Below are 23,175 nucleotides of genomic sequence, written 5' to 3'. Positions count from 1 at the left end.
AATTGGCCACCGTTAAGAGTTTTAAAGCTCACGTTTCGGGCGTTAACCCTTAGAGCGAATAAGGAAGGGCTAACGCTCGAAATGTCAGCTTTAAAACTCTTTACGATGGCCAATTTACGTTATCAGCTCAGATGATAATGTTAGTTTACCCTGTTATACTCTCCCACCGACGCAGTACCACAGTTTCTTGAGAGAGTTACCCACTTTATTCAGAAGCTGATTGGTCAACCACATAGTACATGAAACCAAGGTTTTAATTTTATGGAGCTGAAAGTCGACAGCGTAACGGGAGCCCTATCATAATTGGAGCATGCAACTAACAGAAACAAATCAACAGATCAATAATGTTCTCTACAACAAAATCAGTCCATGGCAAAATTGCCGTTATCAGTCTAGAATTCAAAAAAACAGACAAAGGTAACATAACACACTGCGCTTCATAAATTCTATAATTGCTAGATCCTACAAGGCTCTCTACTGGAGTTTTGAAGTTATTCATCGTAGTCCACAGTTACGCTGGATGGATCTGTCTCTTCCCGGGTCGAGGGAATTGTGGCGGCTCAAAAGTGTTTCCTTCCACTTTATCCAGTCTGGAAAGTTCATCACTGAGGAGACAAATGAAGGGGAAAAAAGATCAATTGGATCTCTTCAAGTGATATTACAGTTTATAATTTCTCGACCTCTTACAATCTTTATTTTCCCGAGGGGTTCTCTCCCGATCGATGAACGCCTTACCCACCCTCCCCTCTCAACCCATATTTGTTTAGTTAGACGGTCGACGCAACCCCTCACTTTTGTGCATAAATCTTTGGGTCTCCATGCGGACTGTCGGTGAACTGAAGATTGGATTTTTAGATGAACAATGAGGGGGGAGGAAAGCTTGGAAGCTTGGAAGGGAAGGCAGGCTGGGTTTTGGCAGCCTTACCCTCCCTTAGTTATTTTTTTTTTGTCTTCTCCCAGGTTGGCCGATCAAATTTGCCGCATAACTGTCTCTGCGCACTGTTCTTAGGAAGCCCTTCATAAATATGATAATGCAGAAGTTCTGATCGAGCCCATTTCTGACTTCACTGCGCTTCACATGAATAGAGATGTTAGAAAAGATAAGAAAATCTCTTATTCTAGCTGACACATTCATTGAAGACAGTATCGTACACTTGAGATGCTTGGAAAACGCTAAGAATAAAAATCTCAAAATCTCAGATTAAAAGAGAAAACATGTACCTCCTCTGAAAGCCTGTGTCCAGCTTGTTGTGATGTTCGTTCGTGAACTCTCTCTTTTTCCACTGCGATGGCAAACGGTTGCTCCACTTAAAGGGTGTATTATTAATCCTACGCATTTCCACGGCATGCGGAGCAATACTTAATACCAGCAGGCTGATAAAAGCGAAACAAAGAATGGCCTTCATCACAAAGTAGAAAGACTGACGATTGACGGTGTGTTTTCCTCCTTTCATGAACTTCGTTCTTGCTTGATAGTGGCGTGTCTTTGAACGTTTTTTCGCTGAATCATTTATTTATATAACGTACCCAAACAACTGGTAATCTTAGAGGTGGAGGAAATAGATTAAACCAATAGCTACCAATATTGTTCAAGTGTTTTAAGTGGAAGTCGGACCGTTGAACTGCGATGTCGCCATATATATTTTGAATCCTATAATTATTCTTCAATTAAGCGAGGCGGATAAATGGAGTTAATTCAGTGCAGCCAAGAAAACTCGCCAAGAATAGAAGCTCCATTCTGCCTACTTAGAGAAAGGAATTGACAAACATTTAAAACATAAATCCAGAAGAGCATAATTTCACTAAAGAAGTAGTCGTGGTTTTTGAAGAAGTGATTCTGAAAAAAGTGAAGTTAAGACAAATTACTGTGGTCGAAGCGTTACCCCTAAGGGTGAGGCAAAGTGCTTACGCATTAGAGAAAGCTTTTCAACATCGATGATTCTTTTTTTTATCGAACTCATTGTAATTAGTCATTTGAAAGGAATTTGAAAAATCAAACATCCGATAAGTTTAAAATTTTTATAAAGGATATTTTTTGCTGTTTACTTTATACAGATAGAAATGTAGTATGTATTGTATAACTGAAGCGTAACTAAATTTTTCCAAGTTTCCATGACCATTTATTTTCACTTTTAAAGAGCTTTGGACAAACCTTAATAAACAAACAATAAAACGACCGTTAAAAAAAGTGTCGGCCAAGGTTTAAGGGAAAATTTCGGTTTCCCTCTGTTTTTCCTTTCCTTCCTCTCTTTTTTTTTCGGTCCTTCGTAAGTTTTGTTCCATAGTCTTTAATAAACAAGTTTCTGCTTTGTCACTAAAAGCTATTATTTTCCCACGATGTTCTGTTTTGAAATTTAAATTTCCACGTTTATGGCGTCCTAGCTAACGATATGCATATATATTACAGCCCTTTCAAGAGGTCCTGTTAAATGGACCTTACAGGTGGCCACCAAAACCGCAAATGCTGAGAATCTAATTGACCTTCAAACTTGAAACGCAAGGAAGCGTTCAAGCGAGACCTAAAAATTTTCAAACGGCAGAAAAAAAAAAAAATAAATAAACGGATACAAAAAAGGATCACAAAGTAAGTAAAGTGGAGTATTTTCCGGCAAATTTAACAGTGAGTAACCTTCTACAAATACTGTATCCCAAACAGAGGGCAAAATGCGGTTGCATAAGTGTTTATTTCTTATCCTCTTGATGATATGTTAGTCTAGAATCTTCAGAAATTGCGAGACCATTTAATTTTACGTCTCTCAATGTTTTCTTCTCAAATGATGCAAGTTTGCATTTGAACTCATATACGGAGGAAAATAGGAAATCAACTGATGTCTTCATTAACATTGGGGCGAGATAAGAGTATCTGTTACTAACTGCGCGTCAGTACAAAAACAAAAATTGAACTGGTATTGAGCTATGACGCGTGACTACATTTGAAGACTATTATATTCGGATTTTAAACGTTGGAACAACTTGCCTCAACCCCCCCGCACACACATCCTCCTCATGCCTGAAGCCCGGACGATTTTGAGACGTGGACAGCGGCTGGTAGGAGAATAAAAACTACTTCCGGCGCGCTTCGACATCAACAAATCAACCACGGAGTCCTTTACTTTTGAAAATTAACCTTGAAGTCAAAAATCATGTGGCAAGCACTCGGGAGAAAAAAATCGTTTACTTCCAGCGGACGTCCACGACCGGAAAACGTCTTAACTTAAGATCTCTAATGATAAAAATGGAGCAGTAACTAGTTTGGCGATGCTAGAGGGATTGGCTTAGGAAAGATACACTTCTATACATACCCAAAGTTTTCGCCGCGGTTAACAACTTTGAACATCTTTTTACTTAAAAGTGTATTGATGAAATACTTTCAAGCACGAGGAATCGTCGCGGTCTTGTATTCAGAAGGAACCTATGCGGTGTATCAACGCAATTCCTTAACGAGATGGAAAAATTTTCCAATTATAAGAATGACATGGCTTTTAGCTAAGGATTCTAGAGTAGAATGATCACAGAGAAACTTGTCATCTAGTTTAGAGACCGATTTATCTTTCACTCCTGTATAAGAAATGAAAATCGGGTTTAAATTAGTAGATTTTCGGTGCAAGGCAGGTACCGGTATTGCGTGCTCGATCACAGTTTAAAAAATATACAAAAGCTCATCCTTTCGGTTGACGTATCACGCAACAATATTCTCATATCACGCACATTTAACGATTGCGGTTTTTCTCTAAACAACAGAACAAAGAATGACAGCAGGTGATATAGAAGGGCGGATCACGAGGTATCTTAAAGTTTCTGAGTGTTGGTTTGAATTAAGAGGGAGCAGTTTCCGTTTGTTCTATTTTTCCATTCTTTTCCGCCGAAAACCATGAACAGCAAGCATCGCCTCTTACAACCAGATGTGGCTTGAACTGTCTTTACACATTGTGATGGAGACCAACATTTTCCTTTTACGAGCCGAAATGAAAAGTGTAAACATAGAAAATATCACTATGGTCTGAGTAACAGCGTGTTTAAAATATTGACAAAGAAAATTGGTATTTGAAAGAGGAAGATTAAATCTTCTCATTCCCAAAAAGGTCATCCGAAGGAGAACTTCTCATTGGCGTCAAGAGCTAAATATTCACAGTCACTATATTCTCGATTTCTTTACCATGGAGAATTTTGTAGCTTGTTTTTTAGCGAAACTCTTCATGTACGCCACTCAAAACTTGTGTTCATAAATGTCTTTAATCAGCATCATATTTTCGAGCTATTTATGCCATATTAACCATATTTCTGAAGTAATTTTATCAAACAGAAGGTATACTATAATAATTCATTTTTCATTGAAAAAAGTCATATACACTCAGTCTAAAGATCGAATCAGTTGAAATCTTAACTTGGTTTAAGTGATTGTTTCACGTAATGAATAGAAAACACTCCAACAGGCCCCTCCGGCTTAAATTAACTGCAGAAGGATGTTGTAATATACCTTCCAAGGCTCATCAATTAAAATGTCTTGCGGAGTTAAATCTAATTAATAAAGATGAGTAAACTGCAAATGGAAGGAAATGGATGTCACTTAGTCTTCTGATGAATCCAGAACTAATTTTAATGAATCAATTTTCATGATTTGTTTTTCGTCTACCCTGAAACGTGCGCTTCTTTCTTGAGCTTTGAGTTTTGTTATGGAAACATGAGCGAACTCTTGGTTTTATTAGTGCGTAACTTTTCATGCTAATACAATTTTTCTCCCGTTTGCCTAACAGCGGATTAACAGCTTGAAGAAAGATTTTTGAGTCAAACGTTCTCTTAACTCAAAGACTAAGGAATTCAGTTAACCTCAAGTATTGATTTGAAATAATTTTAGTTTTTCACCCTATATTGGTATGATCATAGCATGCAGCTAAAGTGGATACTTTAACAATTTGAAGCCACTAATTAAAAATGAAATATTGAACCAAGATTCCCTTTCCAAAATGAATCAAATACCGTGGTTTAATTCATAAAATAAATCAATCCTAATCAGTGAAACCTTGCTCTTAATTTCACTCTCCGTCGAAGACTAGCATTCCTTTTAAATTTTGTGCTAATTTTCCAACAAAGGCAAGATTTGGCAAGCTACATTAGTGTTCAATTTTCTCAGTGATTTTTATCCGTTTGAGTTCACTTTACGATAATTTATGACTCAGAAAAGAAGCAGTCAATTCAAGAACCTCATAGTGAATTTGTCACAATGAATTTTTCTTAAAGTGAGTCATCCCAATTAATCCATCATCAATTAAAACAGTCGATGGAAATTTGTGAATGCCGCATTCAAAACCGTCGCATAATTTCTTAGTTGAACTCAGCAAGGGATTAAAAGCAAAAATAAATCATCTGTGTAATAACTAATTCACGCCGAAATTGAACAATGCGGTAGGCCAGAACTAGACAAAGATATATCACTGTTTGAACATATCACAGATCTGCTGTTCACAGATTCATTACCTATATCACTACACAGTCTATTTGATCGACGCCCTGCATCATGAAAACATCCTCTGCGATTATCACAGGTATTATCTTAACAAAGCAGAGCTGGCAGATTTGATTATTCTAACATTTTAATTGACTTTTCCCTGCGGCACCTTCATTCATAATCCCGCGAAATAAGAATTATGAATTAAATTTATCGGGCTTTGCTGAGCTTCTTAAATATTCTTATCTGTTACACACTGGCACGTTTCAAAGTGCTGATAAAACTAATGGCTTTAATGAAACAATTAAATTTTATTTTGTATGTAAGCTGAAAGATAAATTAAATTTTCTTAGGCAAAAGGTGTTGCGATTCTTTTATTAACTTAGCGTGACAAATTTTAGTTGGGAAATCCATTCAATAAAAATGTTCCGTTTTTGTAATCTTTTTTCTTTTGTTTTATCTAAAACGAATTAACGTACGGAGAACAGAATTACAAAGTCAGGTCAAATACTTGGGGATGTTTTGCTTGAGCCGTTCAATATTTTTACGACTCAAATCGATTACTCCAAGACCACAAGGTGTGCCACCAAAACCATCAGATACCAAATTGTAACGAACGAAACCAGATTCGTCGGTGTAATCCCGTCGGCATTAATATTTACTTCAGCTGCAAGGACACTCACTTTAGTCTTCATTTAACAAGTTTCATTAAAGTCATACCCTTAATTCAATGTTAAAATTACACTTTGAAGTCAAAAGAATACCTAATACACAGATGATTTATTTTGTTTTCTCATGGAAATTTTCTCTATGAGGCAGGGTGCTGTGGAAGAGATTTACACACGCGAATACGGTTCACTCGCGTTTGCTTGTTTAGGAAAAGTTTACTGGGCGAGAATTGTAATTACAATCGAACTCACTTTGTTGGTAATCTTTATAATCAAGTTCGCCTTCAATTTCCTCTCTTTACCAAATAACTCACAAATCAGTTTCGGCCAGTTCATTAGCATGAAACAATCTGCCTTTTGAGCGATAGCCAATGGGATGCGAGCAGTGATCTCAAGTTTGTGTATAGCAAAACCAGAATAGATTTTCAGCTGATGTGTGTAATTACAGTAACATTTGTTCACCCCGACTGATTGAAATAAATTTGATAGCCAGCTTGAAACTGCCTTCAAACTCTGCCAAGAGCTCAAGAGTCAACACTTCTCCATTGAAACGCCAATGTTTTATAACTCTGACGGCTCTTCGACAACAGGCTAGGAAAACAGATCAGAATCTCCCAAAATCATATGAAAATCATGCCAAAATCCTTCCTTGTTCGAGTCCGCAAGGGGCTTTCAGAAATCTCTCACAGCACGCCTGAAGGTTTGAAATGAATATTTTTTGTTTTATGTGCGTTAGTTTTAACAATTTTGTTAAAAACCAAGACTTTGTTTTCCGCCACTGAGTTTTAAAACTGTCCACATTAAATTTAAAGGTAATGCGGTACTTTCTAGTTTCTGGGCGGGCTAAGAGCAGTTTTAATTCGCTTCTTTTACTGGAAATATTCTCCGCCCTGAGATTGAAAACTTCTTCATGTGATTCCTCAACGGAAGTTAAGACTAAAGATGATGTTGGGATTTTCTGCTCAAAGCATTCGAAATGTAAAGAATTTTGGTCGCAATCTATCACTCCTTCTTCAAATATTCCATCAAAAGGGAAGATTGAAGTATATGTTAAGCGTACGCTAACATTTTTCAAGAACAAAGTCTTTCATCAAAAAAAATTTGGCGCTCGGCGCAGCGTCATGACGGGAGTTTGGTAAAAGAAAACTTCTCACAAGTAATGTGACAAAAAGAAGCCGATGTCAGACATCGTACGCCTTCGTTATTTTCTCTCCTTTCAGTGCATTAAATAATTCATGGCTCTGCTTTATAAAGTTTTCGTATTCCTTCACAATTGTGTCTTTGTTTGGCTTACACCCAGCTGAGAGAACTGAAGAAATTTGATTTCCTATAGAAATTTGATTTCCTCCAAAATCACAGTTTTGAACGTTCAGTCAAAAAGCTCATTTGGTTCAGGGCCGGATATGAGATGTTCGCCTTTCAGCCGGCGCTTAAGCAAACAAAACAGAAAAGAAAGGTGAAAAGTGTCTCTTATTTGTAGGACAATAGCTGGCTTCATAAAGCACATAAAGCCGATTTCGTATTTGTGCTACCTTCGTGGGAAGGGATCCGGTGCTATTGAAGATTTAAACCCGCAGGAGGTCTATATAAGGACGATATTTACCGGTTGAAATGAGATGAACTTGGATTATGAAGAATTTATAAGCTACCACAAGAAAAAATGAATTTTTACCAGTTCTTCTTGAGCGAGAAACGGAAAACATTTTACGGTTGATTTAAAGATACCATGTTGTACAATTTACTTTCAATGAAGTTAATCTGCATAATGAGTTAACTCCACTGAGTAAATAGTCAGTGATTAAAGTGGAAACATACACTCAGTTCACCTGCTCCATTCATATCGTAACCGACAATTATTCAGTCTCAAACTTTCTTTATCGCTCGAGTGATATTGCGCACGAGGTTTCAAGAAGCGCTTGAAGTGTTTAAATCAGATCGTATTTTAGATTTGACTGTCGAAACAAACGGAAAGTTCAATTTTTATATGTCATCGGGAAAAAAATCGACTCTCCTAGCTCGCAATGAATAAAAAAAATAGTAGGAATTTTTTTGGGGAGATATTGCATGCTCTATCCAAAATTACACAGAGTACATGGTCTAAAAGACGCTAAGATATTTATCGCACTCCTTCTTTTGTTAATGAAGAAAACTTTGATCAGAAACAAAATTCTCTTCACTTCGTTTTATAAATTTCTTATGGGGGAAATTTTTCTTTGAAAGCCCTTTCCTTTCTCGGGTTTAGAAAAGCTTTCTCGAACTTCGTCCGTTAGGGCCCGGTTCAGAGATCTTTCAGGTTTCTTGTCTTAAACAATTCTGCAAGGTGGTTTAGTCACTAAAATTCGTTGCAAAAATTCAGATAAATCGAACAAAAAAACTACTCACTGCTGAAGCAAGAAGATATTTGCGGGTTAAAACTTCCTCTTTGCGTAAAATGTCACCACAAGACGTTGTTGGATAAACACCAGGACAGTCGCTCAGAATCAACGAGATAAAACCAACACTAAAAATCAATAATTTTGAAAGCAACTTCCTTGTCTTTCCGACTTCTCCGGAGTACATTTCAAACAGTCACTTTCCTATGATATGTTCAGATTTAATGTGAATTTGTCTTTTGAACACTAGAATCTTCATGCTTCCGGACTCTTATATTCTGCGTTTTTAGAGCATATCTGAAAAAAAAATAAACAGAGTTATCCTTTACCTTTGACTAGGAATCACAAATGAACAAGTCTATTTCTAGTAGATTCTTATACTCACCCCAGTGCTTTCGGAAGCCTCAGAAACATTATCTCTAGCCTCGGCTTGAGGAAAACGGTTTTGAAGGAATTAAACTTGAGCAATTTAAAAGAACTTGTTCAGATTACAGGACGTGAAAATGTAAAAACCGATTGTTTGTCGCTATGTAGACCATAACGTCTCTCCTTACCTAAGTTTATTTCATTTACCCCTTTTCCAAATTTTAACCCATAGTCATGTGATTGCCTTTCTTCTTGTTTTCTTTTGACATGCCCATTTTCCATCTAAAAAAACTAACTGACTAAAAAACACGCCAACAGGCAGAAAAACACGACATTTTCCAATCAGGAAATTTCTATCTTTAGAGATATCTAACGAGTCTCCAAATCTCATCCGCTATCTGTTATAAAAATGAGCTAATAACTCAGGAAAGTGCGTGATGTGAAGAAATTGTTAGGCTTTTGGTAAACAAAATCGGTTATTTTTACCAGGTTCTTCCCCGGAAACGTGAAGTACTTTCTCTGAAAAAAAAAATCAATTTCGGAGAAACGTTTTCCTGAATAGTTAGAAACATTAATAGAAGCATAAAACTATGCTTTTTTGTCACACTTAGAGTTGATGATTTTCCCAAAAAGGCACTTAAAAATAAGAATATTTTTTTCAAACCGAAAACAAGAAGGAAGGAAACTCGTCAACTTGCCAGAAGTCGAGTAAATAATATGCTTTATCAGTGGTGCGCCAAGTTACTCAAACTTAAACAAGAGAAAATGACACGACAGGGACGAAAATTCCTCAGTTGTTTCCATACGCTTAAAATTTAATGATGAAATGTCCCTAAGGACGCTACAAAATCATGCCAAGGTTACAAATTCACCGTGTGGCCTCCGGCATAAATGAGTCTGTGGCTTCACACTGAGTTACAACTCTAATGACCAAACAAGATAGCCGGAGGCTTTCTGCTGACAAGAGCTCTTGGTTTACTATTTCATGATAAAAGAGTTCATTTGTATTCCAACATCAACTTAAAAAGTCCAAATTGTAACTTCTATCAGACGAAAATAAGTTCTCCTGTGAAAAAAGAGCGATAAATTGATTCTGGAATTCGTAGCGTTCTATTCCCTGCAGTCTGCTTAAAATTTCTGGTTGCAAAATAATTGCTTCGTTCACGCACATACTAATTAATTAGATTCACCTCCTGTTTACATTTAACGTTTAAATATCTTCATCCTTTCCCAGAATTCAAGATTCAAGAAAGTCATGTTCCAATCATTTTTCCGAAGTCGAACGAACAATGGCTATTGGAACAAAGAGCTTCAGTGATTGTAAACGCTTCCAGTCAGAGGATCAGTCACCCGCCCGAAAGTAAATCTTGCACCAAAGACATAAAACGCTTATTTAGCCATGAAGTTGAGCTATTTGATGGAAACAATAAAGCGCGAGTGCAGCATGAAAACGAGTCTCGGAAGTCCGACTGTCATGACACATATGCGTGCAATACGTGTCAGAAAATGTTTTGCACACCACATGGTCTGGAGGTACACGTGCGACGATCGCACGCAGGTAATCGCCCGTACGGCTGCTCTACATGCGGAAAAACGTTCAGTCATTACGTAAGCCTTGCGCAACACAGGAAGACACATTCAACCGTCAAAATATTCGAATGCAAGACATGCGGGAAACATTTCAAGCGCTCATCCACGTTATCTACGCACATGCTGATACACGCCGATATCAGGCCTTTTTCTTGTGATTACTGCGGGAAGAGATTCCATCAGAAGTCGGACATGAAAAAGCATATGCTCGTTCACACAGGCGAGAAGCCCCATAAGTGTCGCCAGTGCGGCAAGTGTTTCAGTCAGTCTTCTAATCTCATTACTCATAGCCGTAAGCATCTGGGATTTAAACCTTTCGCTTGTCCAACATGCAGTAGAGCTTTCTATCGTAAAGTAGACTTAAGGAGGCACAGCCACGTTCATCGACTTAGTTACCATAGAAACAATAAAACGCTAGGGGAGTTATGCTTAGATCAAACCTTACTTATTTCTAAGTCAACTAATTAGCAACTCGACATGAAAACACGTGGAAAACCAGATAGTTACTGGGTCAAATCTCTAGTAACAATTTCTAAATATGTTGCATTTTCCTAATTCGACCGTACCTTGGGTTACGCAAACGAGAGAGTGTCATCATTACTTCTGATAAGTTGCCTTGATTAGCTTGTTAAATAAGAATTTTTAGTTGAATAACATTTTACTTTAAGTATAAATGTTATGTTTATGGTATAGTAACCATGCCGAAGCAAATATAACGGGAATATTAAAGTTTACTCCAAGAATATGAAGTACCTAATGCCCAAAGTTGTTTAAGCGCGTTATTTAGCCGCCCCCCCCCTCCCCCCCGCGTATGAAAATTTTCGAGAGGAACTTGAAATTTTAAGGGATGTGACTTGAATTTGTTTACATACCGAAATCAATATATCGAGTTCAAGTTCACCAACAAAGTAAATGACAACCTCCCCGCCTGGTGGGTGTCGCTGAGAGAGGAAAGAAATTTTTTGATTATTGATTCAATTTCCTTTTTTTTTAAATAGCATGTACCTTTCGTATCTATATATACAGTAAAGAATAAAATCTAGAAAAAGATATTTCATGTATTAACAAAATGAAAAGGTTAGAATATGTTGGGCACAGTGCGGAGACGGATTGTTTCTGTCCAAAAAACAAATACCGCTGAGGACTACTTCTGCTGTCTCACTTGAAAATGTCGATAACCTTCAGGGTTGAAAGTTTCGTGAGATAAAGCTTAGCTCTGTTAAAAGTAAACATTGAGAGCGCAAGTCATTACGCATACCGGCTCTTGTGACAGAGATTCGCGGTTTTGCTCCTCATTTAAACGGGCACTGTTTAATTAGTTATGAGAAGCAAGCGCCACTTTTTGCCCGGATCTGCACAACAATAGAGCTCGCGCAAGAGCTTATTTATAGTCAAGCAAAGCAAACAAGCACTGTTTGAAAATTTAAATCGAAATGAGGGCACTATGGGACATTTCGTTGGTCATACAGAGACATCTGGGCGTGGACTTCTATTCTTTCGCCAAGAGCACTTCGAGCTGATGTCATTCAGTGTGTGCGTATTTTAAGTAAATGGCAAATTACCTTTAGAGTTTCCAAACGCGTAGTTTACAAGCAGGTGGAGTTTGACAAAACCGCAGTTAATCTTGGAACATTTGCAAGATCGGAACACCTGCCCTCCTGCTTCAAGAAGAGGCTGTGGAGTTCAATCTTTACGTGTATCAAATATTTACCGCATACATTCGCCAATTGGATAAACAACCCACGTATAACTCACAGCTCGCAACATCCGCTCTCTGAGCTCTGCACGCAAATTCAAAACGTGAGCAACTTGACGATACTCGGTCTTTCTGGAGTATTAAACGACAAGAAATCAAAATGCCAAGAGCTTTTCTCGTGCGCACGAAGTCTACCGCAGTTTCCAGCGAGGCTTCTCACCAGGGTGTTGAAAAGGGAAATAAACAAGGTAAATACCTGGTTGTGATTTTTCAGTCAGGTTTCCTTTGTTATGAGTTGCACATTTCCAGTCAACTTCTTTCCGGTACCCGTAGACGTTACGCATCAAAGATTCCAATTTCCATCTCGCTTCTGAGCGGATCATGTATTTGACGGCAACACATGCGAGCAATTCGAGATTGCTTCGAGAATCCCTCCGTTAGCCCTTATTCAAAGTTTGATTTATCTTAACGAAATTCTATGATTTAGAAATTTGTGTTTAAAGTAGTATGCCTATTCTGTTTTGTCTGGCATTTTAGGAAAACAAAATTCCTCCGCGCGACATTATGAGATCAAATGTGGTTCTCCTCTTACAGAGAGAGATGAAGCGGCAATCGTCCCACAACAAATTTCCAAAGATGACTGTTATTCACCGAATACCTCCAACAGCAACACGGACCTCAAAGGTACTTTTCGAGGCATATGGATATTTTTGTTTTCATAATCCTTCGAATTATTTTAATTCAGCTGATCTTCTGGTTCTAGAAATAAAGTACTCAGGCGCAACCTCTTTCACATCAGAACGCGTAAATTTAAGTTTGAAAATTTTGACAAATTAAATTGATATGTGACAAATTCGTAATCTTGCTTCCCGAATTGTGCCCTTTTCCGAATACAAATGAAAAGAGAATTTCTTGAAGGCGTTTTCGTTTTACAGCAACCCCAAAAAATAGAAAAATCTCTCTACCTACTAGAGAATATCGGTAAAATCATTGGCAAGCTAATTGCCTCTTTTGATTTCAAGGCCAAAATCTACTGTTTATTCACAACTGGTGGCCATAACTTATGTGTCGAATTTACAGTCGTAATGCCTTTTTCTATGCATTTTATCCGCGCATCATCAAAAACGAATCGTTTCATGTCATTTTTTCTTTACTTCTTTGCCTGTTAGGGCGAGAAACTTCGAAATTCAAAAGCTTTTTTATTGGTGTTCTGATTCCGTTAAAACATTATCAATTTTCAAAGTTATGCCATTGAATTAAATCTGATTTCGCACGCTTAATAAAATGTTTTAAATCTTCATGTCTTAATAGAATTCCAGCGTCGTCATTTTGGTTCGCTTTCAAAGTTAATTAAATACAGAAAAGCCTAGTTGATTGAGATTCAAATATATTAAATTACGATTCAAGCAAAATTGGTGTTTTTTTCCCAAAATTGGTAATTTGAAGCAATTTCAAGTTGAAATATTGTTAAGAGTTCTCTTAAAAACTATTATTATGCTTGGCTAAAATTTAGAATATGCCTGTGAACGTTCTGTTTGAGGTTTTGGGTGGCTAGAAAGACAACTCTATAAAGCTAGCTGAATAGAGAACCTGCTGTCTGGTTAAAAATCTTTTTTTAAGTGATTGCGCAACTTTTGCAATTTTCTACCCCTGTAGCCACACCTAATAAACATCTGTTTAAGCTTCCTCCTCGAAAAATTAAAAAAAAATGCTTATTTATTCTATTCTTAAATCATAGTTGTAAATTCAATGAAACAGTATTTTAAATCTCTGTTAATCAGTAGTAGATTCGTATCCTTGACAGCTAACAGTATGAGTTCCTCTGAAAATCACCTTGCGTGTTAAAGACGAGTGTTTGCTAAACTCTTAAAACTACAGATGATTTTAACGGCTAAGACACGGTATATCCTTTTTTTCGGTCATCCGTAACGAAAAGACTCCTTAAAATCATTTCTTGTCCAAGAATTTTGAAAGAGCATTTAGACGATAATGCATGTGGATTGAAAAGAAACGCGCCATGTTGCAATTCTACCCGCGGTTTCAGGCAATATGCTATGGCAGAGAGGAAGACAAAAAAAGTGTCTACTCACGGCCAGTTTTGATGAGTTAAGTTGTTGTATTAAGTCATTTAGAGTGGCCCTTAACCAGTTACAGTTTTTTGACAGAGAACCTAAAAAGCTTCATTCATAATCAAAATTTAGTATTAACAAGTCAGTTGCAGCAGCAGGATTGAATCTGCAAACGAATCTTTGTTAAACTTAGAAGTATTTGTATAAAAAGTTACTATTTTTCTTTGGAACGCCCTGAGTTATATTTTGGCGCAATGCAGTGTAAACTAAGCAGAGCCTGACAGTTGCAATTTTATAATTTTGCAGTTGGTCCAGATAAGAATATCTTCATGTTCATCGCGTATGCACGCCTTAGCTTGTTGCTATATTTTAGCTGGATGTGATTTTGATTATGTACAACTTGCACGAGTAGTCTTTTTGGAATAACACATTTACAATTAAATTAATAACACACACGAAAAAGAATTTGCTTACTCCTGGGAGATAAAAATTGTTTTCTCACACTTCCGTAACATAAAATGTATAATGTTGTTGGTCTTTTAAAGAGCGAAATAAACTTAAGTCTCTTAGCAAATAACTAACAACGTCCTTGAAATCGTGCATACCATTACTTTAACTGTTGTGTCACTAACAATTTAGTTGGACTATGTCTTGATAAATTTTTTGTCGTGAAGCTTCTTGAAGGAACGTGAACAGAACATCTTGCGTAGGGTTTAAACAGACTTTCTTAATTTTTTTTTCAAGCCTCGATAAATTTTTACTTGTTATATTTAAAACACAAGGCAGGATAAATATGAGGAGTGAATTTCATGCAATAATCTGTGCTGGACTGGCTAAATTAACTACCTTTTAAGGTTTAAGTTGGGGATAGGATTTGAAATTCTACACTCCTCAAGCTGAGCCTCATTCATAAATTAAATTGAAATTTTGTTAGATTCATTTTCTACTGAGTCCCATCCACTCTAAAAGCAAACAGATTCCAAATGACTAACTTTGTGCTGAAACATCAACCGTATATATTTCAATCTCTCTCTGTTTTCTGAATGCTTCAATTTTAATTTGATTTTAGGCGAATTTTATCACCCATTTCATTTTCAGACTTACTTCCTTCCACATTTGTGCACTGACATACTGTTTAGGTCGCGGTTTCCAATGATCATTGACTAATAATTTCTCAAGTTTTTCTTTACCACGGAGTGGGTGTTTCGAACCTTTTTTAGCCTTGTTTAATGTTGACCAAAAGAAAAATCATTAAAACTAAGAATGCAAATTATTTGAGTATTGGATTTACCTTTTATCAATAACGTTGTTGTGTTCATTATCAAATATAATTTGCCCCGTTAATGCTGGCGGCATATTGTCAAAGGATTTTCCTAAAAGGGTTTTATTGGCTGCGAGCCATTTTACAGCATGACGTTGCTATTAATCAGTTTTTGCCCAGATTTCATTTTGGATTTCCAAACTTTCAAGTCAAGATTTTCACCAACAATGCATATAATCCCTGCAGTATTATTGTATCGATAATTTTTCTATACCCAGGTGCTTAGATATAAAGTTCTCTAGGAGCATGTCACTTTCTGAAGCCTTAAGGCAAAAACCGTTTGATACAAAATTAATGACGTTTTTGACATTTACAAAGGCCTATCGCTCGAGAAGTTGATAGCAGACTTTCGTTCGAGAACCTTCGATGCTCGTCACATTTCCCTCAAGCACACTTCAAGTAACAAAAGAGTTCTCTTGTGTGGATAAATCCTGCAAATTTGATCTTGGAAATTGTGCATTTTCTTCGAGAACGCGCCTTAAATCATAAATCCTTCATTTAAAAAGCGGCTATGATCATGCTGTTTAACGAAGACTCTCTTGTCCGTTTGAGTAAAACAAAATTTTGGTTTAAAACGTAAGAATTATTTCGTCGAAATCTTTATTTCAGTGATTTTCTTCTTGAAATTTTCATGATTCTCGACATGTGTTAATCCATCAACAAACATGTCTTAGGAAATACGATTCTATTTAGCACCTGTTCTGACGTTAGCAAAAACACAATTTGAAATCTTTCCAGCTAATCATGAAAAATCTAGATAAGGGTATTTTGGAGAGGATTTCGGTATTTAAGGTGATATCGACACGACCTTTTTCGTAATTCAGATACCAGGTTTTCGATAAGAAGATTCAAAATACAACAGTTAAACTTCAGAATTTCAGTGATAACCTATGTATGTCATGTTGAGAGAGGTGAATTGTCAACAAAGCGAGTGTTTTAATGATAATCCAGAGCCACAGAGAGAGAGATTTTACTGAATTTTACCGATTTAACCATTTTCCGAAATTAATCCTTGTATTTGAAGGGAAAGCAAATTTCTGCTCTGCGCGCTGTTTCCCTCTTTGATGTGCATATTCAATCTCAGCAATTATTCATGCGTGTTTTCATGCGTGTTTTGTCCGGCCTTAGTTGAGTAAATAAAATATTTAAACCCCTGCAATCTATATGTACTTTGTTTATAATGGTTTGGTTGAAATTCACGGTCCATAGCAAATAAATCTCTTGCTTATATTTCCGAAAACAACGTCGCAAGTTTTGTTGACATTATGTTCCAGTAGAGTTTTAAAGGGAAAGAAATCGGAACCATAAGTGTTAATGGTGAGAACTGCTCTCGCTATCGAGTGGATAACGCCCTAATGCAACACTTCATCGGTAAAATAGCCTTTAAACAGCAAAGAAAGAATAGTTTCAGAAAGCTTCTCCCATAAGTACATCTGATCCCAAAAACTCAGTGTAAAGTTGATTTCAACCTAGAACTCTCTTGGATCGGAGGGTTGATATGAAAAAATTAATTTTCTAAACAAAATGTTTATAAAATATGCGGAACGACCTCTTAAGAATAAGCATTCTTAAATTTCCTTCACGGAATATCGTATTTCATTTTTCCTATAGCATTATTTTGTTTTATCCTGTTCATTCTGGCGTGAGATAAAACTTTAATTAGAATCTTTTCAATAAACACCTTCTCCTAGTTAGTCTATGAGCATTTTATTGAATGTTGTCGTCAGCGCTAGTTCTGCCCAATTATGTGGAGCCGTATGTGTGTAAAATCTCCTCAATTGTCGCTGGTGTCCACGTTGGACCACACCCTGTCGTAACAACCCAATTGATATGAAGCCCTGCACAAAACAGCACTCTCATTTCGTGTCTCGGTCGCTGCAGATTCGTTGGCCATGCCAAAATCATTCCTCATAAAACCCAAAGTTTCATCGAAGGCGGAAAATGAAGGTGCAAGCCACAGGGAGTACAAATATGGTAGGGAACTTTCCCCCGGGAACTTTTCCCAGGGAGCATTACTAGTGTAGAATGTTAGCTTTACCGATAAAAGAGAAAATCGAAGACATATGTAAAACTTTTCCGCGGGAACATTCTCATTAATTTCGCGAAAGGTGCTATCCAGATTCTACAAGTGTTCAGAGCGGTTGATGTTTAGATTTTACAGCTTTGAATTCACGCAAAGAATCTATGTAGTGTTTTCTATCGAATCTTTGCTCGAAAAAATCATACAAAATAACACTCGAAAGACTTCAACGCACTTTTTAGAAATCTGACCTTTTAGAAATCTTCAAAAAACGGATGTTGTCCTTCAACGCGATTTCATTTTAGGGCTACAATACATGTATAACAAGGTTATTTCCAGCTAACAGAAGCTACGTTAACCTCTCTAAAAAGGAGGAAAATTCAGAGGCATTGACAAATCGGTAAAATATCATTAATTCGTGTAAGAGTTAAACCCAATGGCTCATTGAATTGGATAATTTTTTTATTTCATTTCATGCAATATTTGTAAAATTTAGTTTTTATGTCTTCTTAATCAAAGAAATACTATTTCCTTTTTTTTCCAATTTTCAAACCGTACGTCAATCACTATAAGTCTTCGTTTAAAATTTTCTTCAAGATAAGAGAGTGTTCTATGGTTGTTACAGAAGAAGGCAAATACAATCAAACCTGTATGAAACGGTATCGTAATAAGCGGTCAGTTTTCAAAGTCCCGAATTTGTTTACTCTTAATCACTGTAATTTTCACCTTTACGAAACGGTCATCTTTATCAAACGTTCCTGATCACCCTTTACTAACTTCTAAAGGCCTGTTTTTATTGCTCTCCACCTGTATTGAACTGTCACCGAAAGCGACACCACTCGAATAAAACTAAGGATGCTACTTCGAGTAACTCTTAGTCCATGATTCACTCCCAAAAGTGATATTTCCGAACAAGATTTTGAACATAAAATGGTCAATTATGCAACAAAATGGCGTTTTTTATGGCTTTTTTTTTATTATTATTATTTTATAATACCCTTAATCTGTGGAATCTATTTTAGTGGTCAACCTGTATTAAGCGATCACGCCGAAATTCCCCGAATACAGGTTTGGCTGTGTTTCTTTGTTCACAAAGTCGTACCAGAGAACACTGAACAGAAAACATTCCACGCATCAGTAAGCTGTTCGCGTTGCAAAATATTTGAATGGTGATAAACACAATGGACTCTACTGCAACTAAATCGGTGAGCTTCACCCTCGGAAAACGTTTTGTATCCTGGAACAGATAAAGTCGATCCGTGGACAAATATCCGTGCATAATTCGCGCCAAATAGGGCCTATTGTTTTCATCTTCACGCGAATCTAAAATGGAAGGTATTTTCCTTCTCGGCGGCTTGCGCGTTTCCATTCTTTTAATTTTGTTACATTTTTCTTTAATCACAGAAAAATATCACAGCATATTTCCTATTCTGGCACATCGTGTTTTCCGCCGATTCGTTCCGGAAGTAATCTCTTGGAACCTAAAGGTTCAATTGTTTCATTTTCAGTGTGACAAAAACTTTGTGGTTTTCTTTCTTTTGGTGTAGTACTGTTTGATTTTTTCCTAACTGAGTTTTGGGTTCTGGGATAACATTCAGATAAAACTGAATCTTATTTAACAAAACAAGCTAAAAAAAATAATTCGTACCTTTCCAAGAAGTTTCTTTAAATGACATCATGACTGATATAAAAAGGCCATTTCCCTCTGAGGTCTTTGACTGAAAGGCATTGATTCACATAACCGTTTCCTAATTTTTGATCACTTCTAATCACCCTAAACCTTAGCTTCTAGATCGCGTAAAATTCACATGGAAGCAGCCCCGCTCGGAGAGTTTAACCTAGTTTTTATCAAAAGGCAATCATGACACAAGTTAATGACAGCTCAAAACCTGAGGTTAATTGATACCTGTTAAAGGGGCGCGACTTGAGTGTTATAAGAACTGGTGAGTTTTTGAAAAGGGAGAGGGGTAGCATTTCATTTTCAGCATTATTCCCTTAAAACCAGAGCTAAGACAACCATATCTTTTTTGTTTGTTTATCTGGCGATGCCTTTCTGTGATGATCGATGATAAGCGATTGCTCTTGAATTCGTGAGAGACAATGGCCGGAAGATGAAATCATGTTCTCGACTCTTTTATTCAAAATTCTTGGAATTTCTCCGAGCAATTTCAGGAAAATGGCAAATTTTCCCTCAAGCGGGTCCAGTAAACAAGTGTCATGTTAGACTCAGGTTGTTGGTGAGAGCAACTATATCGGTGTATCAGTGCTGGTGGTAATCACTGCTTAGATACCAGTTTAAAATCAATTTTTTTATTCCTAATCGTGAAGCAACATAGATTTCATAACTTTGGGTCTATGAAGGTTTATAAACCGCTACAAAGGCGGGAAGGTATTTACAACCGTAGATTTTCGGTTTGCTTGTGGAAACTCCAAAACGATAGCAATTCAAGTCGTGATTAAGCCCATAAGTCTGTATAGAGATCACTTCTTTGAAGAGCTATGTAATTCATTTTTTTTATGTATATATTTCTTATTTTAGATGAAAGTGACACTGATGAGAATGGAAATTACAAGGGAAACCCAGATGATGAGTCCAGTTCAGAGGAGGACACAGATGATGGGAACAGTAGCCATGGAAGCCAATCACAAGGCAGATACCCAACTTATTCCTCAGGTGAAATAAGAGTTGCAACATGTTATTGATGAGAGAATTTGTAGCCATTTTTGCCATCTCATCCCTTAGACCATTTCCTTACTAGGTCTCACTATAGTCGAACCTGTATTAAGCGGCACCGTAATAAGCACTCACCCTGTGTTAAGCGGGCGGTTTTCAAAGTCCCGAAATGTTTACCCCTTTATTACTGTAATTTTCATGTTTCTATGGCGGTCACCTCTGTCAAGCGCTCGAGGTCACCCTTTTACTGAGTTCAAAAGGCCTGTTTGAATTGTCCTAAATCTTTCTTGAACGATCACTCACTCAAATAGAACTAACAATAATCGTTCGAATTTAATTCACATTTATCTCCCGAAATCAACGTCAGTAGTAATTTGGATTTTTGTACATTAAGTGGTCAAATATGGCATAATAAGGCTTTTTTATTGTTTCTTCATAACAACCCTATTCTGTGAAAATAGTTGTAAGCGGTCACCACGCCATTCCCCATGGCTGACCGCTTAATACAGGGTTGAGTGTAAGTCTATAAACCGATGCAGACCTCCATCGCCTTCAAGAGTAATTATTAATCTGATTATCTGACTTTCCCAATGTTATTTTTCAATTTAAGCCATACCTATTGGATCTGGTCTAAGATTTCTGCAAACATTCCCCCCTTCCACCGCTAAAGGACATGAAGGCCCACATTTGAAATTCCCACAGTTCCCTCTGTGGAACTGCAGGCAGCAGCCTTACAAAGGACTCGACCCATTTGCACGGTGGATGCAGCAATGGACGGAGATGAGAAGGCTTCAAAGCGATCCATCCGCTGGCTTGTATCGATTCTACCATGCACCTATGTCCCAGGGAGGACCAAAGTACAAATTGAACGATCAAAAAGACGAGGAACTTCAGAAAGAAAATGGCCACTTATTAAACGAAAGCGGGGCTGAATCGAAAGATATTGCAAAAGAAGGCAAAGTAAAGATGCCTGGGTCAGTAACAAGACAGTTGTACAACTGTCAAGTTTGTGATAAAGTATTCAACAACTCCATCAGCTTGAAGCAGCATATGATAGTGCATTCGAACAAGAAGCCATTCCAATGTAGGGTTTGCGGGAAAAGCTTCAAACGCTCCTCGACGTTATCAACACACATGTTGATTCATTCGGACACGCGTCCGTTTGAGTGTCACTTTTGCGGCAAGAAATTCCATCAGAAGTCTGATATGAAGAAGCATACGTACATCCATACAGGAGAGAAGCCTCACCAATGCAATTTTTGCGGGAAGTCGTTCAGTCAGTCTTCAAATCTGATCACACATTGTCGGAAACACAAAGGCTTTCAACCATTTTCCTGCGATGACTGCGGAGTGTCCTTCATGCGAAAAGTTGATTTGAGAAGACATATGTACATCCACGAACTGGAAAATTAAAACGTTTTTCTTATGGTTTTTTTTATATTTTTCAACACTACCTTCCACATGTCGTTGAAACTCTGTAAATGCACCCTTTCCCATTTCATATGACACTAAGCTAGGGTTTTCTATTTTGATCAATATCAAAAAAAATTATGATATAGCCAGCTGCAAAGAGGCGAACATAACATCGCTGAAACTGTAAAAACGAGCAGTTATTTCTTGATGCAGCCGCGCCATAAGAAAAAAGTTTCCTTCGTTTGAGACTGAACCCAATATCTTCGTTCCAGAGCAATGTCAGTTGTTCCCTTGATTATAATTGGCTTTCTTCAGTTCTGATAAAGTGCATCGAAAATTTATTTTTACTTCAGTAGCCTTGGCTTCTCAGAGATACTATACCATTAAGAACACGAGAAACGTAAAATTGACCATCAAAGAAACATTAGAAAGAGAAACGTGCAAGCATTCCTTCATGTTAGTATTGCACCATATGGGGACAATAAAAGACCCAGATACGTAAGCAGGGACACTTAGAACAACATTATCAGAATTTTATCCTTGACTAAGTAGCTTATTTGTAGAGACAATTTATATCATAGAAGCAAATAAAGAAGGAATGTAAATAATTTTTCTCATTAAGATGCTACGATGTCCCTAGTGAAGGACAGCTTACAATCTATTAAGCCTAAATTCATCATTGTATTCTGAGCTGCATATCTTTTAAACAGTCCAAAAGTAAAAATATCTATATCAGTGTTAGTAATTTGACAATGTTAAGGAGAATTAGAGATTTTTTCTTCCAAAGTCGTTTTAAGATATTATTTATTAATACAATAATTTGGATAAATTTAGCTAAAATTGTATAATATATGTCTGAACGTAAATCCATGATGATTGTATAGGTGTAAATAGATAAAAAATTCTCAGTAAAACCGACTTGAAGTCAGTTTTATTTCTCTCTTAGCCGCTTTTGTACCACCGGCTAAAATCGTAAGATTTTTGTAAAACTCTTCGATATATTACGTTTGGAAGTTTATTTCTCTCAGTAGTCCTAAAGCAGTGCAGTTCAGTAAAAAACTGTTTTTAGCTTTGATTTAAATACTCAGTGCTTTTATCATTTATAAGTGTATCCAGTGCAAAAAAAAATGGATTTTACCTATTTATACTGTTATATTACTGCTTTAGGGACAATACTTGTATAGACTTTGGTTTTATAGACAAGCAACATATTTTCACTTATACTAAACTTACAAGCCTATTCCAAATGTAAGCGAACTTGATACAAAATAATTGTATGTTAAGTGCTTCGCGATTTTTCGTTTGAAGCACTGCATGCGAATCTTTTCAGTTTATAGCCTCGAATGATTTAAGTTTCTTGTCACAATCGCATTTTTACAAGACTTTTATGGCCATTGCTACATTTTCGTTACGAATATTTGCATACATAAAAAAATTACGCAACCCAAACAACCGTTTACATTGTTCTTCTGATAGAAATTGGCTGTAAAACCCACAAATAAAAAATGTACCAACATAATAAAGGAGACTGTTCATTAAA

General features: G+C 36.8%; 2 protein-coding genes and 1 long non-coding RNA gene across 6 annotated transcripts; 2 read left to right on the top strand and 1 right to left on the bottom strand.

Moving 5' to 3' along the window:
* Positions 1 to 205: 205 nt before the first annotated feature.
* LOC136280436 (uncharacterized) lies at positions 206 to 19,383 on the bottom strand. Its single transcript, XR_010717225.1, has 3 exons — positions 19,197 to 19,383; positions 1,222 to 1,742; positions 206 to 605 (listed from the first exon to the last, which is right to left on the bottom strand). It is a non-coding gene; the product is annotated as an uncharacterized lncRNA (long non-coding RNA).
* LOC131784781 (zinc finger protein Gfi-1b) lies at positions 6,379 to 11,185 on the top strand. The gene is made up of 2 exons (XM_059101610.2): positions 6,379 to 6,814; positions 10,087 to 11,185. The coding sequence occupies exons 1-2, from the start codon at positions 6,739 to 6,741 to the stop codon at positions 10,908 to 10,910; spliced, it is 900 nt and encodes a 299-aa protein (XP_058957593.1). The 5' UTR covers positions 6,379 to 6,738; the 3' UTR covers positions 10,911 to 11,185.
* LOC131784767 (zinc finger protein Gfi-1b) lies at positions 11,780 to 23,175 on the top strand. Of its 4 annotated transcripts, none has more exons than XM_066165528.1 (4): positions 11,780 to 12,386; positions 12,733 to 12,822; positions 20,088 to 20,222; positions 20,833 to 23,175. In XM_066165528.1, the coding sequence occupies exons 1-4, from the start codon at positions 12,299 to 12,301 to the stop codon at positions 21,633 to 21,635; spliced, it is 1,116 nt and encodes a 371-aa protein (XP_066021625.1). In that variant the 5' UTR covers positions 11,780 to 12,298; the 3' UTR covers positions 21,636 to 23,175. The 4 variants fall into 4 exon arrangements, with proteins under 4 accessions (XP_066021625.1, XP_058957573.1, XP_058957583.1 ...); XM_059101590.2 differs by having other exon boundaries at positions 11,781 to 12,386; positions 12,676 to 12,822; XM_059101600.2 differs by lacking the exons at positions 11,780 to 12,386; positions 12,733 to 12,822 and adding an exon at positions 17,331 to 17,502.

The sequence above is a fragment of the Pocillopora verrucosa genome, chromosome 4, assembly GCF_036669915.1.
Source record: "Pocillopora verrucosa isolate sample1 chromosome 4, ASM3666991v2, whole genome shotgun sequence".
NCBI classification, from domain to species: Eukaryota; Metazoa; Cnidaria; class Anthozoa; order Scleractinia; family Pocilloporidae; genus Pocillopora; species Pocillopora verrucosa.
This window is presented reverse-complemented; position numbering and strand designations above follow the sequence as displayed.